Here is a 20,241-nt window from a genome sequence, read left to right on the forward strand (position 1 = left end):
TGCCAAGCAAATGGGGATTTCAGTCACATGGCAACAAGGAACTGAATTTTGCCAATACAATGAGGGAGCTTGGGAGCAGATCTTTCCCTGATTGATCATCCAGATTATGTTGCAGCTGGCCCTTGACTTCAGCCTTTGGGTCCCTGAACTGAGAACCCAGTCCAGTCTTTTGGACTCCTACCCAGTGGAACCTGTGAGATAATAAATCTGTGTTAAGTTTCTAGTTTGGTGGAATTTGTTATGAAATTACAAAAAAATACAGAGGATAATCCAAAACTCAGTAAATCATGGAGAAATTGTATCTAGAAAAATTTGTGAAAAACATGGTTTCTCTTACTGGTGAGGTTTTTACAGGTGGCAGAACCTTTTCAAACACAATCTGATGAATGGAGGTAGGTGCACCAACAAATAGGAAACCTGCCCCAAATATAGATTCATGTCCAGAGAAAATTATTGCTTGTTAGTTTTTCTCCTCTTAGCTTGATACCAAGTAGTACTGACAAGGATATTTCTAAATGTCTTGCAGAGTTTATGTATTTAGGACTTGATGATTCTTAATGCCAAATGAAAAAATTAAATCAATGGCAATAACTTAGATCTATTTCTCCAAGGTGATTTATTTCCACTGGACCCATATCTAATATAATATTTCATCTGTTTCTTTGCTTTTTGGTTTGGGTTTTTCTTAAAGGTGAATGGAATTTCCCAAGGGTCATAATGTGATATGGTTTTTAATAATTGAAGCAGTAGAGAATTTTTTTTACCAGAAGGAAATCTTTTCTCCTGAAATTACATTCTGGATCAGGTTGCTAAGAAACCAGTTTCTTATTCAAAGCCCAAACCAATGCTTTTTCCTACCTTCAGGTCAGAAGTTTCTAGAAAGAATTTTTTTTTTGTCTCTGGTATCTTGGAGATACCAACTAACTAAGGTCATTTATGCATCACTGGGCTGGCAGTGGTGCTGAGAAAAAAAGCCCAACGGCCAACCTTGCCTTCTCTGTATGATTTCTCCTTCTCTGACCAGCCCTGGCTAGCCCTGCCACACTCAGACGTTGCTAGACCAGTGGATAACTAATATGCCTGGCTGTATGCTCACCATAATTTCTCAGTGATAATCCATCTGCATCTGTGTGAGGTTTAGTTATTATTACAGACTTTGTGATAATTCTGTAGCAAGTATTAATAATAACTACTACCAAGCTATGTGAAAGTTACTGTATAACTTGTAGCAAGAGGATGCTGGTGTACCCCAATCAAAGCAGTGTCTCCAACAACAATGTAATTTTAGCAGGAGTTTCAAAGCAACATACTTGAAGGTATCAGCAGCTTGGGGAGGCCACACTTGGGATTTCTTGCATTCTGGCAGGCCCAATGTCATATCATTACCCCGACTTGAGGCGTGGTCCCCAAAAGTGATCAGACTTAGCATGCCACACTCACTGGGGCTGTATCGAACACCACCAGGGAGCCCCCTATATATGGTATTCTATGCATCCTGCCACTCCCTTTTGAACATCTCTGATTAAAAGTCTTCTAGTTTGCTTATTAAGAATGTCCTCTCTCAAATGTAATTTCCACAAATTGTGTCAGGATGCTTATTTTCACCTAACCTTTTCCCCAGACCTCTGTTGAGCTATTTTGCCATTCCAATTTTGTCAATATGAAACTATTTTGCTGGGATTTTTGTGAGGCAAAGGAAATATGATAACCTAAAGGGAAGAAATGCACCTACTCTCAAGTCAGCCTAAGGGGCTCCTGCAGATGTATGAGGATTTGGACTCTAGACACAGTGGTTTGGGGAGAGCTGGAGCAAGTCTGGGGTGGGTTGCACATAACCCCTAGCCACCTGAAGGCAGGTGACAGGCTGCTGCCATTTTGCCAGCAGTGACATTGGAAGAGTCTAGTTCCTGCAGCAGCCAGTGTTTGAGATGGTGATCAGGAGCTCTCCAGCCTCAAAGGAACGTATCAAAATGGGGGTTTTCTTCATTGAAGGAACCATTGGATCTCACTGTGCCTTGACTCTGTGTGTTAGCTCAGCTTTCATTCATCTGCCTCCATCTTTTCTTCAGTTTCAGAAACCATTAGTGTATTAGATTTGCAAGTGTTTGAAGTGTTCCTTCTGAAAAATGTAGTAATGGACTGTTTCCCACTCCTCCCAAGCTATGCATCTGGTGAGTGGTGGGAAGGCCATTTTGGGGAAGGCTAATTTCATCAACTAGCTCCTAAGAAGAGTTGGTAAGACCTCTCTCTAGGGCTCTCGTGAAGAATGTTAGGGCTGTGGATTGGGAAAAGTGGCCTTATAGCAGGGCTTTCAGCTACATCATACATGGGCCAATCACCTGAACGGTCCTTCAAATGCAGATTCTGACTCAGTATGTGTGAGGTGGGACTTGGGTCCTTCCCTTCTGTAAAGTTCCCAGGTGATGCCCTTCTGCGAGTCCATGGGCCATGCTGAATAGAGAGGAGGGTTAGGTCTTTAAACTGTGGATATGGGCCTGCTCCTTTGAGCAACAAGAACAGTATTACTGGTTAGAAATGCAATTTCCCCAGCCCCTCTCACACCTCCTAAATCAGACCTTTTGAGAGTGGGGCCCAGCAATCTGGGTTTAAGCAAGTGCTCCAGGGGATTGTAATATACAGTTAAATTGGAAAACCACTGACTTTTTACACTCTGTAAATAATATTTACATAATATTTGTTATGTAATAACATAATATTTGTTCATTAATTATTACATGAACAAATAATTACATAATATTTGTTCATTGATTTTAGCATTCTCTCAGATTGTTGTTTAGTGCAGTCTTTGCTCACCTAACTACTGGGAAAATCTGTTGTCTAGTTCTTTGCCTTTGTACCTATTAGTGGTGTCTTTAGTGGTTATAAAAATAAGTTGTTTATGAAGCATAGGTCTGAGTTTACAAGCATTCTAGAAAAAGCTTAATTTGCTATTAGCTATGTGTGGATTGAGGGTTGTAGGAAGGTACAAAAAAATTAGAAGCATCTCCATCCATTAAAAAAAAAACCTGTATTAGGGATAGGGGCTTATTAATGTATTGCTGGGCTGCACCCCTACAATTTTTAACTTAATAGGTCTGGGGTGAGGACTGAGAATTTGGATCCTTAATAAATTCCCAGGTGCTGCTTCTGGTGGGGCCAAGGGACCATTTTGGAGACCCAATTCTTTAGACCATTTGTTCCCAAGTGGCCATGTAAATTCACACCTCTTCCCTCTCTGCAGATGGACTACAGGAACCGAAAATGGGCAGGAGAACTTCAGTCAAAGGTTGTGTTTGCAGAAGCAAGTTCACTTCAGGGCCAGTGTTTACCCATCTTTATTTTGCCATGTGTCACCCATAGGTAAGTGGTCCTACTAATACATACTTTGAGACTCTGGGGGAAGAGACAGGTGTGAAACCAGGTCCCTGGATTGAGGCAGGTGCTTCATGATCTCTTGGAGGTGGACCCTCTAGTATGGTGCTCAAGAAAGGCACTACCCTAGAGGGTCACCCTTTACATGCACATGAAATAGTTGCAATTCCAACATGTCACATTGGGATGCAGTCCTTCCCCTGGATCGGATTTCTGACTGAGTTGCAGCACAAATGTCTGGGTATGTGGTTGCTCTGTAGTCCTGGTTTTCAACTCTTCAGAATAAGTTTATATATATGTATAGAGATATCCATGCCCCTTACAAGACTGATTAAATCAATATTGGGGAGAGGTGGGTTCTGGGTGTGAGTTAGATGATTTGATGTACAGATGTGTGGAGAATCATTGCTTTCCTACTGACTGCTATTGCCAGGGCTGGGGGAGGCAGTGGGGAGGTGTGGTCTCATTAGCCTTCTCTAGGACCTGGCATTGAACAAGGACTTTCTGTGTGGAACAGATATGAGATTTGGAGGCTGATGGTGTAAAATTTAAGAGAAAAAGTGAGAGCATCCCTGAGTTGGCATAAAATTACCCGTTTGTTGATTAGTTACTTCTTTGGCTATTATGTGAAAGCAGAAAAAAAAATGTTACATCAAAATTGAGTCAGATTTAAGGATCATTTAGATTTTAAGAAGAATTTGCAGTGCCCTAGTGTCAGGCACTGCAAAATGCTCTGTGGCAAAGGTCACTAGTATGACCTATGTCTTCTTGTTAAGTGTGATCATTATAGAGTACTTGAGGCTGTGTGATACGTCAAGAAACAAAAGTCAGAGACTTGCAAAGATTAAGTCATCTCAAATGTAGATCTGTATGTATCTATGTTTAATATGGAGTATATTTCATATTTGCATTTGGAAAGCATGAAATATAGAAATGACTGCCCCTAAAATTAAATGAGGATAAAACTGCCCCTTTAGATTTCCTGTTTTCTTTTCTAGTCTTTGTCAGTCTAGGGCAATGTATGGATCTTAGGCTGAGGAGTTAGCTTTTGGTTGATGAAGGTAACTCTGGTTATCACTAAGGGGTTATCCCCTTCAGATAATAAACCCATTTAATTCCAGTTTCATTGCCTTCCCCTTGAGGACAGGTCACGATCAGCTTGGTGGTGATGGGGGTTTTGCTGCCCGATGGGTTTCCCTCAAAGTAGACTGCGATGTTGTTGATCTTCTTGGACCGTACAGAGTCTACAGCACGGACAGTGAAGGCTGGGTTCTCTACAATGTAGGAGAAGTTCACCGTATGCAAGAAGACATTCTTGAAGGGGATGATCATGTTGTACCCAGCTCGAATCAGGAAGGGGCCTTGAGGCTTGGGAGGAAGAGCCATTCCAAAGAGGGGGATGATATATTCCCCACCTATAACTGATGACAGGATCAGGATGCCCTTGGTCTCACCCAGGTGGCTGGGCTCAAAGAAGACTTCTACGCTGACTTCTGTGCCTCCCTGGGCTCCTGGGACTGCACTAATGACTCTTTCTGTATGAAAGTCCGGAGAGTCTGTCTGAAAGGGGAAAAATGAATTTGACTCACATAGGATCTTAACTAGCATCTCAGGAGCTGAAATTCACACCAACCCCTCCAATTCTAGTCACCAAACAACTTATATTTATGTGAGGCTGGGAGGGCTATAAAGTTGTGTCCTAATAACCTATAAATCTGAGGTCCTTGGATGGTAGGTATTATTCATTATTATTCCAGTTTTGTTACCTAGAAATGGAGGCAAAGAGATGTTAGTAAAGTGCCTTAAGACACACAGCTAGATCATGGTGGTAGGGCAGACACTGGGCTGACTCTTCCATATCTGGTGCTTTCTTTCCATACACATGGAAGATGAACATTCTGACTCCTTATAGATGGGTAGGACTAATTTGGACAATTAGCTGTGAGTAGAAGTGAAAGGCGTCACTTCCATCCTAGAGCATTTACTTTTCCCAGTTCCCTTGTTGCTAGACGTATTTCAGTGAAGTTTTGTTCAATGGGATGTCAGTGGATGTTTGCAACTCCCCCTTCTTTCTCCTTGTAACTGGCTGGAAACATGGATGTCATGGTAAGCCATCTTGGCCCATGTGGCCCAACACAACTTTGTAGAGGAAAGAACAGCAGATGAGAAGTCTGGGTATCTGATAGCATGGACTGCCATTCTAGATCAGACTGCCAGTGACTAGACTATTATTTGTGAGAGGAACAAGTTTCTATTTTGCTGTTATTCTTGGATTTTTGTTTTAGTGGTTTAAGCTATATTCCAGTTGCTGTAACAAATAATGTATTACTAATGTACCCCATGGGCTTGACACTAAGAAAATAGATTTATATACATATTTGAAAGTGCTTGCAGCAGTTCTGTGAGGTGGGAGATTGCTGTGGTTTGCTTGAATGTCGCCATCAAAGCTTATGTTGTAATTTAATCCCCACTGTGAGGTATTGAGAGGTGGGACCAGGTGGCACCTGTAAGAGGTGATTGGGTCATGAGGGCTGCCCTCATGAATTCATAGATGAGTGGGTTAATGGGTTAAAGGTTTATCTTGAGAGTGTGTCTGCTATAAGATCCACTCTGATTCTCTCCCGTGGAGGTACTCCTCTCACCGTGTGATGCCCTGTACCAATTTGGGACTCCGTAGAGCATACTCATTAGCGAGAGACCTTGCCAGATGCAGCCCCTCAGCTTTGGACCACTCATCTTCTAAAATTATGAGCTGAATAATCCTTTATTATTTATAATTCCCCAATCTGTGATATCATTTATAATTATGAAAATTGATGGAGACAGGGGTATTATCTTCATTTACAACCTAGAGAACTTAACTAAGTTATTCATACAAAGAATAAGTAGTGAAGCAAGGATTCAAATCCATGTATTTGATTACACAGCCTAAACTCATGACCATGAAGTGATACTTTCTTCCGTTTTTGGCCCCTGAGCATGGCGTAGGAAGCAAAATTTCCACCCCACCCTAGTTTGATAAAATAGAAAATCTGAAAAGGAAGTACCCAGGCCTGGTACTATTTGTTTCTAGCTGGGAGTTTCCAAGCTAGATTCAGGGTGGGGGTTGTTATGACAGTGAAGTCACTATGTTCTCTGAGTTTCACTTTTCTGCATCCTCAGAGTCATCTTCCCATCATTTCTGAACACAGACTGTGGCAAGGGAAGGGCCTGCTCACCTTGCAGTAGTACTCTGTCTTCTGCCGTGTGTAATTGGTGAATTTTGCAAAGATGCTTTGGCTGCTGCCAAGAACGGTTTGGAAGCGGACAGGCTTCTCAGGAAGTGCTGGCAGGGCCTTCAAGTTGAGCTCATACTGGTAATAACCTAAATCACTGTTGTGCAAAGTGAGTCTCCCAAAGGTTTCTCCAGCTTTCAGAGGCTGGAATTCAAATGAGAATGTACCCTGCAAGAAAAGACAGAGGCTCTTGTCATGCTGGAAATCTGATCTACTCCTCTGCTTACCTAGTGACCAGCCTAAGGCCTCACAGGGGTTGGTGGCAGAAATGGTACTTCATGCACAAATGCTCATATAGACCCTGAGCTTAGGGAACCTCTGTCCAAGTGCTAGTCCACTCTCCCTCCTCTGCACCTCTCCCAACTTTCTCTAGTTCAGGTTTTTCTATATCTGGAGTCTCTTTGAATCTAAGAAATAGGAGCTGGATCCTTTCTGGAGAAGCACATTTATGGAGATGGTAGATAGGCTCAAGATGCTTCCAATGATATCTACTTCCTGGTATTCACACCCTCAGGCAGTCCTCTTCCACATTGTCCAGGGATTGTCTGGGTGACCACGAGTATATGGGAGAAGACATGGCACATCACTCCTGAGATTAGGAGAGTACACAAGACAAGCTAAGCTTCTGTCTTGTGTACTCTTTTCTCCCTTGCAGTCTCTCCTGCTCTTAGATCTCTCACTCTAGGGGAAGTGAGCTGCCATGTTGAAAGCAGCTCCAGGCAGAGATTCAAATGGTGAGGAACTGAGGTCTCCAATCAACTGCCAGAAGGAAGCTAAGGCCTTTCTAACAAACTCATGTGTAAGACTGGAAGCAGATTATGTAGTTCCACTCACCTAGGGATGACTAGAGTCCTGGCTAACTTGCCTAACTCCAGTTGCATGAGAGACCCTGAGCCTAAACTACCCAAACAAAGTGCTACTCTTGGATTTCTGATCTTCAGAACTGTGCAGATTGCAAATGTTTGCTATTTGAAGTGGCTAAGTTTTGAAGTGATTTGTTATGGACCAACAGATAACTAATACATTCATAAAATAATCTATAGATTTAATGTAATCCCATTAAAAACTCCAATAAATTCTTTTACTTTTTCTTTATTTCTCTTGAGCAACTTGAACAGCTGATTCCAAAATTTATATAGAAATGCAAAGAGTCAAGAATAACCAAGATAATCTTCAAGAATAATAAGAATATAAGAGGTTAGTAAGTCTTAAAATAATGATACAGTGATGGCTTACTTTACTAGATATCAACCTTTAAGTGTATACTAATTAGGATACAGTGGCATTGGTATGAGGTCAGAAATTAGATCATTACTATATCATGGAAAATCTAGAATAGACCAATACATCTATGAGCTTAATTTATTTTATAAATGGTCCTTCAAAGCAGTGGAGAAAAGATTTTTTTAAGTAAAATAGTCTGAGTTGATTTATATTGACTTGGGAAAAAGGAAACCTCAATTTTACTCACATTATACATTAAAACCAATTCCAGGTTTTGGGTGAGATGACAGTAACTGTAGCATAGTTTGGAATCTCCCTATATCTTTTTACAGAACACACAGATCAACTAGCTTAACAATAACAACGGGAACTCATGCAAGCTTCTATGACAAAACTAAGTGAAAAGGTAACTCTTAGACCCCCAAAATATGAGTGGGTAGGGCAGACTACTAATAGCTGCAAGCTTCATGTAGTTATGAGCCCCTCCATGGGATGAAGGGGGGAAAGTATGCAAAGAAACATCATCCTGAGAACCAAAGAACCCAGAAATCACCATTGAATTGAGGGATCCAATTCAACCTGGAAAATTTGATAGAATAATCTGACAATGACAGCCAAAGCTGGAGGTGGTTTCTAGCTCCCAGTTTGTTAACTGCAAACTGTTGCAATAAGATTAGACCATGGGAGGCAGTATAGGCCATTTGAAGACTCAGAACCAGGTCACTGAGGCCCCCTCCTAAGACAAAACCCAGCATGGAGAGAAATCTGAGAGTAGAATCTACTCTCAGCTCTCAGAGGGATTTTGGTGAAATCTAGGCAGTGAGAATTTAGAGGGATAAACTGATAAAAAGTATAAAGAATGAAGTTCATCTTCCTACAGTTAATTATTCCAGGCTATGCCCTCCCAAATCACTATTACAGATTTCTTGTGCATCCATTGGAAATAGTCTGTGCAAAAATAAGCACATTTACGAGAGAGAGAGAGAGAGAGAGAGAGAGAGAGAGAGAGAGATGTTGGTATTTGAATTCAGGATTCCATACATTCCAGGCAAGTGTTCTTCCACTAAGCTATATTCTCAGCCTAAGCTATTTTTATAATTAGAAGAAAAACCAAGAAAAATATTTTTAACTTGAACATGCCAAGAAAACAAACAATAGAGACAAGGTTCACAATCAAAAAGCCCATTTTATCTGTTCAAACCAAAGCTAATGGCCCCTAGTTTACATGAGGACTTTGGAAGGAAAGGAAAGGAACATGAAGGTGATCATCTTCCACCCTCGTGACCTCTGCCAGGGCTGGCCCATCCTTAGGGAATATAGAACAGAGACCCAGAGGCCCTATGAGTGGAAGTATCTTTCACAGCCCTCAAGGGACCCCTGGCAGCCAGGGCCATACCTCAGAGTTGGCAGGGACAGCAAACTGCGAAGGCAGGCTGATGTCAGACACCCTGCATTCCGTGGAGAAGGTCACTGAGTAGGGCAAGGGGTTCTCCACCTTGATGGAGGCTGATGTGCTCTGGCGGATGGGGCTCGTCATCTCAATGGTCTTGATAATGCCTGAAGGGGTGACTCTAAAACTCACCATGTAGAACAAGAATTCATTGGTCACTTCATTCCGGAAGATCACCTGCATTCACAGAAGAGTGGGATGAAGCAAGGAAGAGGAGGGGTTAGCAAAGGGTCCTTGCACGTGCTCAAGGGCTTCTGATCTCTGTTAGCTTTGCCTGGGCATAGGAAACATAGGCCCTGGCCCTGCCAGCTTGTCTGAACCCTGCTAGCCAGCTTTTCTCTTTAGGCATTCCAGACTGGCTCCACCTCCCAGGCAAGAGGTGATTAAAGAGCCTAGTTTGGCTTTAGAAGAGGTTAGAGCAATTTGGTCCAATGACCATCCATTCCCAGTGGGGAAAGCTGGTTGGCTCTGGAGAACAAGTGAGACATCAGGAGGTTCAAGTTGTAATGGGCCTTCCTTCTACTGCAGTTGCTACTCCAGCAGGAGTACTTAACAACAATGATATCAACGACAGCATCTAACACTCAGTGGATGATTACTGTGTGGAAGTAACTGTCTATTTAATTCACACAATTTGTATGCACTGTTATTATTTTCTCTTTCCTTTCTTTAAAGATGAGGAAACTGAGGTTTAGTCAAGCTAAGTGTCTTGCCCAAGGTCCCATGAAAAGAACTGTCATAGCCAGGATTTGAATCCAGGTTGAACTGACCCCAGAGCTCACACTTGTAGCTGCACTAACAATTCCCCTCACCCTGCAAGTGACTTGTTGATGTGCCTCTCAGTTGTCAAAGCTCTTTTCCCTGGTGAATGAGGATGTTGATTTTGTGTGCTTATTGGTCATTCACATAGCTACTTTTGTGAAGTAGAGTCTGTTCAACTTTTTTGTTCTTTTTAATACACTGAGTTATTAATCTTATTATTGTTAAGGTAGTAATATTTATATAGTCTGCCTTTTATAGACATTGTATTAAAAATCTTGTCTTTTTTTCACTTTAAAATCTTTACTTTGGTGATTCTATCATCTATCATAACTTCAAATACTACCTATAAATGAGTAATTCCTAAATCTTCAGCCCTATCTTCTCTTATAAGCTACAAATCTACAGATGATCCTTTTCTTCAAAGCACACACCTCATTTTGAAATCATACACTCATGGTGCAGTTATTTGAATAATGTCCATTTCCCCCACAAAACTTTGTATTCCATGAGAACACAAACTGTGTCTATTTTGGCCATTGCTGTGCTGCCAGCACTTAGTACAGAATATGACATATGTGTTCAATAGATACTTGTTGAACAAATGAATGAACTGGGCAAGACAGCTCATGTGTGAAAGACCCCATGGTGTCTTTGAACAGTGACTGGGGGAAGATCTCCACTATTTCCTAACACCAGGATCAGCAACCTCAGGTTGGACTTCCAGGGTTTCCAGGTAGTGCTTTTGACATGGAGATACCTTCGCAGAGTACAGTCCCTCCTTGTAGGAAAAGAAGTTCAGCTTGTAGTCTCTCTTGGAGGCAGACAGTACATCAATGTAATCAAGGCCCTTCATGGTGATGCTTGGGTCTGCCTTCTCTGGTTTCACCATTTCCACAATGACCTGGAATCTGGGGCAACACAAGAGCACATGACGAGAGGAGAGAGACAATTAGACTGTTTGTCCAAAGGAAAGAAGGAAAGGTGCTGTGTTTATTCTTGATTTTATGGAAAGCATGTGGGTATTCAATTGTAGTCTTCAATCTGTCCCTAACAGTAACTGTCATTTATTGACCACCTGTTCTAATGTGCTAGGTACAGAGCAAGTTCTCTCCACGTTACAGACATTTTATTATCATAAGTCTGTAGAAGGTACGTATCACTAATATCGCCACTTTACTAATGAGGAAATAGAGGCCCAAAGAAGGAGGATAACATGCCAGGTATCATGACTAGTTATTGGCAAAACTGGAATTCAAACTTAGATCCCAGCCTCTATTCACTATGCTAAGCAGGTAGCCTTCAGGTAGTTATGCCTTTTCTCTCAGTCTTTGTTTCTCCATAAAAAGAGGAGACACCAATCTGGTTGGCTTTGAGCTGCTCTAGTCTCTGCATTCCATTCTACTCTACTGCAAGTACAAGATTCAGTGGTATTCCTCACTGGCCAGTTGCTTAGGTAATAAGATACACTCAACAACAAAAATGATTATCATTATTCTAATGACAGCTATCATTTATCGGACATTTATTTTGTGCCAGGCATTGTTCTAGGGGGTGTAGAAGAAATAGCACTGAGGAGGAGAATTTGGAGGCTTAGAGTTCAGGAAATGCCTGGCTATATCAAAAAACATTATCTCTGACTCCTTGAGCCCTACAACATTCTCTATAGAGAATGAGCAGGGGATGGACCAAGCTAGATGGTGGAGGTTGTCCCTTTGTCTCCCCACCTCAACCCCTTGTCCCACTCCCTCACCTCTGGGTCTTGTTCAGCCAGTTGGTGACTGGCAGGAGCTCTGTGTAGGGTGTCTTACATGGCACTTCACGGTAGATGTTGGATACGGCTTTGGGGAGTTCGGCAGTCCCATGCAGAGCATATAGCCAGCCAGTCCCATCAGGGAGGGGGAAAAAGAGTGTGCCCTTAGGATGAAAAGAAACATGAGCAGGATAAGACAGAGAGCCTTTTAATAGGCACATAATAGGTGTCCTTTATTAGGTGGAGTAGGGATACAGGACTAATAATGGTTCTGCAAATAAACAGCACTTTTGGAAAGCAGTTTGGTAATATGTTCTAAGAGTTATAAAAATATTTGTATGGCCAGGCATGGTGATTCATGCCTATAATCCTAGCACTTGGGAGGTTAAGACAGGAGGATCATGAGTTTGAGGTTAGCTTGGGCTACATAGTAAGACCCTGTCTCAAAAAAAAAAAAAAAAAACAAAACAAGTTCATGTGCATTTGAATGAGGTAACTTACTAAGAAAAATCCCTCTGAAGGTAAATCTCTGGAGAACAACCTATAATACTGATGAAAATTTGGAGATAAACATTCAATAACAGGGAATGTTAAATAAATTATGGAGCACTCAATGAAATGTTAATCATTAAAATGGTTATCACAAAAACTACACAGTTAAACAGAAAAATGCTAAGGATACAACGTAAAGTGAAAACAATCTGAATACAAGATTGGGTATGTTATGAAGACAGGTATGACTGTATCCAAATAAGGACTGATAATAAAGAAAGAAGAAGATTTCACTTTTTAAAATAAGGGCAGAGATTGTAGCTTCTTTTCTGATTTTTATTACACTCACCTGCTATTTTTGTAATTATTTCAGAACCAAGCTTTTGGCTTTAAGGAGAATCCCCAATGCTTTTATGCATGGGCAAAAAGGACAGACAAATTTGGACCATCTGTACAACCACCACGTTGTTCCATGATCTGGGTACTTACTCCCCACTGTTTTAACACTCTCTGAATTCTGAGCTCCAAATTGTCTTCTAAACTCTCTCAACACAGCTCCTCTTTTCAACTATGCCAGGAATCCAATGGGAAGCCTCAGCCTACCTGGTGCTTACGGTTCTCCACGTTCATGGTACGGGGCCTGTAGGTGATCTCATAGGGCTTGTTTTGCTGGTGGGCTTCCAGGGTGATGAACTCAGGCCCCTCCCAGTGCTCGCCTTCAAAAATGGGGTGCAGATTCCAGGTCTGGTTGGTGCGGTTTGACAGCAGGATGGTTTGCGTGTGCTTGGAGCGCACTTGGCAGGTGAAATTTACCACCTGGAAAAAAGCTGGCACCTTACTTTCCATGGCACTTCCCCTGGCCTGTCTTCAGGGGCCAGAGGTACAGAATATGTGAGGTACAACACTGTCTTCAACAGTGATTCCCATTGTGAGTTTCAATGGATAATTTTTCTTTTCATTCATTCAATAAATATTTATTGGCTACCTTCTGTGTGCCAGGCACTGTTCTTGGTGTTGGGTTTGTAGTAATAATAAAAAATACCAAAAATCCTTGTCTTCAAAGAGCATGCAGTGTGTGGGATAGGAATTAGAGATATGGAGCAAAATAAAGCTGGGAAAGGGCATAGGGAATGCCAGATGAGGGTGGATGTGAAACTTTACGTAGGGTGATCAAGGAAGACATCATATAGACTGGGAATACATATTTGATTAAAGACCAAGAAGAATGAAGTTATGAGAGACTTGAGGGAGGAGTTATCTACGCAGAGAAAACATCACTTGCAAAGGTCCTGGATTTGACAAATGACAAGGAGGCCATCCTTGCAAACGTGGAGTGAGGGGATGATAAAGTAGGGGGAAGAAGAGCATGTAGGGCTTTGGAAGTCATGGTAGCAATCCCCCTTACTGAAATAGGGGGAATTCAGGGAGTTTTAAGTAGAGGAGTGAAATTATTTGATCTATGTTTTAATGGAATCATCCCAGATACTTATCAGTGACAAAGGGAGAGATACAATTAGAAGACCCTTCTCATAGATCAGGCGGGAGAGGATGATGCCTTGGGTGACACTGGCAGCAGTACTGGGGATGGTGGGAAGTGGATGTGTTCCGGTTGTACGTTGAAGGGCCAATAGGACTTTCTAATGTATGGAATCTTGTATGTAAGTGGAATAAGATTTAAGAATGACAGCCAAGTTTTAGCCTGAGCAATTAGAAGATGGAGATCCATTTATGGAGGCCAGGTTGACTGTGGGAGGAGCAGACTTGAGGAGGAGATTATGGATTCAGTTTTGTGCATTTCAAATTTGACAAGTTTTGAAGTTAGTACAGGAAAAGAGCAGGAATACCCTGGAAACAACAGGTAAAGGCAAGGACTTCCTCAGTAGAACTCCAGCAGCCCAGCAACTAAGAGAAAGGATGGACAAATAGGACTACATGAAATTAAAAAAGTTTCAGCCCAACAAAAGAAATGTCTCTAAATTGAAGAGACCACCCATAGAGTGGGAGAAAATATTTGCTAGCTATACATCAGACAAGAGACTGATAACCAGAATATACAGAGAGCTCAAAAAACTAAACTCTTCAAAAATTAATGAACCAATAAGGAAGTGGGCAACTGAACTAAACAGAACTTTTTCTTTTTTTTTTTTTTTTTTTTTTTTTTTTTTTTTAATTTTTGCAAAATTGGTGCGTGGTAGTTTAAGATTCCTTTGTATGCAGAACTTTTTCTAAGGAAGAAATCCAAATGGTCAAAAATCATGAAAAAATGCTCACTATCCCTGGCCATAAAGGAAATACAAATCAAAACCACACTAAGATTCCACCTCACCCATGTTAGAATGGCTATCATCAAGAACACCACCACCAACAAATGCTGGTGAGGATATGGGGAAAAGGAAGCCTCATACACTGCTCATGTACTGTAAGCTAGTACAACCACTTTGGAAAACAATATGGAGGCTCCTTAAAAAAACTAAATATAGATCTGCCATATGATCCAGCAATACCACTCCTAGGGATATACCCAAAGGAATGCAACTCAAGTTATTACAAAAGCACCTGCACACCCATGTTTATTACAGCACTATTTATAATAGCTAAGTTATGGAAACAGCCAAGATGCCCCACAACTGACGAATAGATCAAGAAAATGTGGTATTTATACACAATAGAATTTTACTCAGCCACAAAGAATGAAATTTTGCCATCTGCCAGTAAATGGATGGAACTAAAGAACATCCCTTAAGCGAAGTTAGCCAGATTCAGAAGGCCAAAAATTGCATGTTCTCCCTCATATGTGGATTATAGACCTGAAACAAATGCAGTAATAGTATTAGACACGGGTCACACACTAAGGGGAGAACACACATGGGAGAAATATATAAAGGAAAGGAAACCTAAAACTTGAATGTAGTTGATATGCACACTATAGTAGATCAAATAAAGTAATCTTAAACTGGCAGAGGCCACTATGGAAAGGAAGCAGCAAAGAGGTCTGGTAGAAACGAACCAATGTGGGTTGCAATACACAAGTGCATGGAAGCAATGCTAGGAATCTCTCTGTATATCTATCTTTATCCCAAACTGGCAAAAATGATATGTCATTCTTATTATCTCTTATGTTTTCTCTTCAACAAAAATGGAGAAGTGGGTGGTACAGGTTCTGCCTGTAAGGCTATAGGGGTGGTTTGGGGGAGGAGGTGGCACAAACAATGTATACACATGTAAGCAAATGTAAAAATGATAAAATGAAAGGAATAAATAATAACAAAAGAAAAAAGAAAAAACAAACAAAAAGAAGTTTGATAAGTTTATTAGTCAAGCAGGAAGTGAAATTTACAAATATGGAATCTAAGGGAAAAAATTCACTCTGGAGATACAGATTTGGGGATTGTTAGTATTGCAAACTTTTTAAAGGCCAACTTTGAAAGAGATCAACAAGAAAGGAGCATCTTTAGAAAACAGAAGGAACCTAAAACAAACTCTTGATGGGCAAACTACTGTGTTATGGAGAATGAGAAAAGATGAAAAAAAGAGCAGTCTATGAAGCACAGGAAACCAGGAAGTGGTGTCCTGGATCCAAACAAAGGAGTGTTTGAGGAAGGAGGAAATGGTTTACATGTCACATGCTATCCCAGATCCAGTAAGATAATGGGTGAGAACCAGCACTGGATTCAAGAACATGGATAGTGTGATGTTGGTGTAAAGACAGTTACATCAACATCAATGGGCAAGAACAGAATTTAACAGTCGACCCATGTATATATGATGAATTGATTTAATGCTAGATGCAAAAACTTGGACAGTGTGGTGCTGATGTAAAGATAATGATGTAGATTAATGGGCAAGAACAGGATTCTCCAATGGAGAAAGGATAGCCTTTTCAAAAAATGGTGCTAGAACAATTGGCTATTCATATATAAAAAAAAATTGATCCCTATCTTGTACTGTATACAAAAATTAACTCTAAAAAGATTTAATACAAGACTTGTGTCCAAAATACATAAAGAGCTCTCAAAACTTTAAGAACAAATTAAAAATAGAAGACTTGAACAGACACAACAACAAAGAAGATACATAGATGGAAAGTAAAAGTAAGTTCCTGAAAAGATGCTACGTATCAATGTTTATTAGGGAAATGTGAATTCAAACCTCAGTGAGATACTACTACACATGTGACAGAATGACCAAAAAAAAAAAAAAAAAAAAACAAACCCGAGGAAACTGACCATATCCAGTATTGACAAGGATAGGGAGCAACTGGAAATGTCAGATATTGCTGGCAGAATCGTAAAAGGACACAACTATGGAAAACAATTTTGCAGTTTCTTAAGAAGGTACACAGGCATACTCTATGACCCAGTTATTTCATAAGTAGGTATTTGCCCAAGAGAAATAATATGCTCTTGCAGGACTTGTTCATATATGTTCCTGGCATACCGTAGGATTCCATCCAAGTAACATACTTGAACTAACAAAAGTCATAGAGAGGGAGACTTGATGTCATTTTTTACCCTAAGCTACATTGTCAGGAAACAGAGCTGACAACACACTTAGATTTCCAGGAATAAGGCTAGCAGAGGATTCATCAAAGGCCATTTTTAAAAATCCACATGGAATGAGAAAGGTGTTAATCCTTTTCTCATAGGTCTTACAACAGAATTTGATCTAGAAGGGATGTCAGTGCAGGCTTCCATGAGAATGCAATGCTTGAGTTGAGAGCTGAAGAATAGTAGTTAACTAAATAAAGAGGGGAGAAAGAATATCCCAGCAATGGGAATGACATGTGCGAAGTCCCTGTGGTGGGAAGGAGTTGGTCTGGATATTTGATACATGTGCTGAGGAATGAATGCTCTTGCTGAACTCATTCCTGCTACTGGTTTACGCCAACTTACCTCTTTTATTGCAGGTGGTCCAACACAGACTCCAGATAGGGTGAGGCACAGAGGACTGGCTCCCTGGATATAGCAGTGCAGGTTTTTATAGAGACTCTCTTTTCCTACCTCGGAGGGACGGTAGGTCACTTCAAAAGAAACCTCCATGCCTGCAGTGATATAGCCTTCCTCTGGGCTGATGGAAAAATGAGGTTTAAATTTTCTGACATCCCATTTAAACCTTTTCCAAGACAAAAGAAGACAAGGAAGACAGCTTGTTACTATTTTGAGGGTGCTCTCAATGCTAATGAAAACAGATTTCACATGGGCTTTTAAGCTGCATGGTTTCCCTCATTGCCTACTCCCTGGGATCTGGGAGGAGAATGACCTGCAGGACAGAGCAGAGACAGTTGGAGACATGGGCCTAGATCACTGGGTAAGGGAACTTGGCTCCCTCTCAGGGCTGAGCCAGGGTGGGAAGTATCTGCATCTTATCTCATTATCCATGGGTAACACATCAGGGAACAAGAGCGTGAGCATGCACACAGCTAGCAAGGGACTGGGCTAAGCCTGGAATCTCCTGAGACCATGACCTTACCATGCTCTGTTTTGCCACTCTGTTCAGATATGGTAGGGTGGTGAGACAATCCCTTCATGTGAGAGTTGCACTTATTCTTGGGATCTGATGGCTCTATGGATAATCCCTGTGGTTGGACATTTGGTCTGGGGCAGGAGACAGGGGATGGACGGTGTAGGCCAGTCCCACCACATCACATTCCTTAGGATGGCATTCACACTGAGTCTGTGCCATGAGAACCTCCTTGGGAGGGAAGTGCACAGCCTGCACTGCTGTGTCAGTATTCATGAGAGGCAAGTGAGAAGAGTTTGGAAAGAAGAGATGCCACAGTTATAGCTGGATTCCAATCTTTTTGTTTCCAATGCCTGGTTGTGTGATCCTGGGCAAGTAATCTAATTGTTTTGAGCCTCACTTAATCTGTGAAATGGGTCACTATAGTGATCCTCACCTAAAGGATCCTGGGATAATTCAATAGGAGATTATATGTAAGAGTGCTCAGTATTGTACCTGTACACAGTAAGTTTTTGTTACAGGTGTGATTTGGGGAAAAGCTGCTCAGTTCCTTTGAACCTCAGTTTACTCATATTTAAAATGGATCAGTTAGTAGTACTGGTCTCCTAGGGTTGTGTTTGGAATTAAGTGGGATAAGCCAAGTGAAGGGCATGTTAACAGGACTGTGCAAATGGTCTCTCTCATATTAATTTCAGTAATCATGATAGCAGTGGTCACTCTGGTGGGACCCTCCTATCCTCAAGGAAAAGGATGTATGTAGAAGAGAGGGCAGAAATAAAAAGTGGCTGCACTTGCAAAATGACATCTGGCAATCCAGAGACAGAGCTATCTGCTTCAGTGTCCGAGGGAGGCACTACCTCCTACCTTGCACCCACGTCGCCTGTGTTGAACATGAGAATGCGGCGTGTGGCTTGCGTCTGATATACGACTGGTCCAAAGGGAAGATGCTCCTGGTCCAGGGAGATCTCCAGGGCCTGGCAGCAACCACTGAGGAGGAAGAGAGGGTGCAGAAGCCCCATACACTCCATGAATACCTCCTCAGAGAAGGGAGGGACACGCTTCTTGGGGGCAAAGATGACCTCCAGTTTACAGACTTCTTTGGGCTTCAGGGTGATGCTGTGGAAAGGCACCAAGGTGATGACCTGGACAAAAAGACAACTGGACTCAGAGCTGAGGGAAAGGAGGCTCCTGAGGCCTTGATTACCTGAAGTCTTGCTGCTGGGGCTGTCAGCCCAGGGTCAAATCTCACATTTGCTCTTACCGACTGTGTCATCTTTGGTTAAGTTACTAAATCCTCCATGACTTGCTCTATGGTGAATGTTAGGATCATGTATATAAAACGTGTGGTATATAATAGGCATCCAGTAAATGTCAATTCCCTTTTCTGCTCCATTTCAGCTCAACTTGAGCATTTCCTTCTTCCTTCCTTCTCTCTGGTAGAGAAAATGGTAGCAGGAAGCAGGAAGTAGGAAACAGGAACTACTCTGTACTCCTCTGTTTCTCAAGAAGCGCTCCCTGGGATTGTTACAATGCAGACTCCATGCTGTTACTCCAGGTACACTGTGTCCCTGGAACAGACTGCAACCTACATTTTCAAAAGTTCTCCCAGGTGGTTCATGTGTTCTAAAGTTTGAGAGGCACTGCACAAATCTGTATGGCTTTCTGTTTCCCCTTAGTCCTGGGAAAAGGCAAATTCAAATCAGCCTTAAGGAAGCCAATCCCTTAAGTGTTTTGGTCCAGAGCACTGACAAATCACTGACAAGTGGACCGTGGATGTAGGGAGTGTGGTGAGGGGCAGAGAGGATCCACAAGAGCAAAACAATCCTAGAGAGTTTTCTAACACAATGATGGGAGTGAGCCTCAGGGTGGCAGGACCAACACGGGTCATTCTGGAAGCTTTGGCCTGGTTATATAAGAGGAAGAATTAATATGGGCAAACTCTTAGGGGCCTTGACCCCCTAGGATAAGGACTTTAATTTGGATAAATGAAGAGAAGGAAGCAATGACTTTACTCTCCTTGTCTGGATGGAGCCATGGGCAATGTAGATCCTGGGATGAGATGCCCACAGGGTCTCTTGTTTTGACTGGCCTCACAGACAATTTTTCTGTATCCTGAAATCCCTAGGTGGTCTACAGTGCTTCTTTCACAATGATTCACATCTAGTTTCTCAGAAACTCTGACCCTTTACTCCCAAGGGATGCTCCTCTCCACCCTTCTGACTAGGAGATACCTGTTCATCCTGTAACATGCAGACCAGGCCTCTCTGCTTTCCACTACCCCTGAGACCTGCTCTGAGCAGCCTGGCCCCCAATTCACATCCTGCTTCTGTAGTTTCCATGCTGTCCTGTGAGTGCTTACATGTGTGAAACCCCAAGACTGTGAACTTCACCAGATTAAGAACTGTGTCATAGTTACCTTTATATTCTCCACATCTAGCACATATTTACTGAGTAAA

General features: G+C 41.7%; 1 protein-coding gene across 1 annotated transcript in view; it reads right to left on the reverse strand.

Annotated features, from left to right (window-relative positions):
• Window positions 1-4,315: 4,315 nt before the first annotated feature.
• Hydin (HYDIN axonemal central pair apparatus protein) overlaps window positions 4,316-20,241 on the reverse strand; it is a 397,410-nt gene continuing 381,484 nt past the window's right edge. The window contains exons 79-86 of the mRNA XM_074055707.1: window positions 18,650-18,927; window positions 17,218-17,437; window positions 12,929-13,141; window positions 11,834-11,997; window positions 10,841-10,991; window positions 9,268-9,498; window positions 6,591-6,815; window positions 4,316-4,932 (exon numbers count right to left, since the gene is read on the reverse strand). Coding sequence (XP_073911808.1) covers window positions 4,450-4,932; window positions 6,591-6,815; window positions 9,268-9,498; window positions 10,841-10,991; window positions 11,834-11,997; window positions 12,929-13,141; window positions 17,218-17,437; window positions 18,650-18,927 — 1,965 coding nt within the window. The 3' untranslated portion in view covers window positions 4,316-4,449. The remainder of the gene's footprint in view (window positions 4,933-6,590; window positions 6,816-9,267; window positions 9,499-10,840; window positions 10,992-11,833; window positions 11,998-12,928; window positions 13,142-17,217; window positions 17,438-18,649; window positions 18,928-20,241) is intronic.

Source organism: Castor canadensis, chromosome 15 (genome assembly GCF_047511655.1).
Source record: "Castor canadensis chromosome 15, mCasCan1.hap1v2, whole genome shotgun sequence".
In the NCBI taxonomy this organism is placed as follows: domain Eukaryota; kingdom Metazoa; phylum Chordata; class Mammalia; order Rodentia; family Castoridae; genus Castor; species Castor canadensis.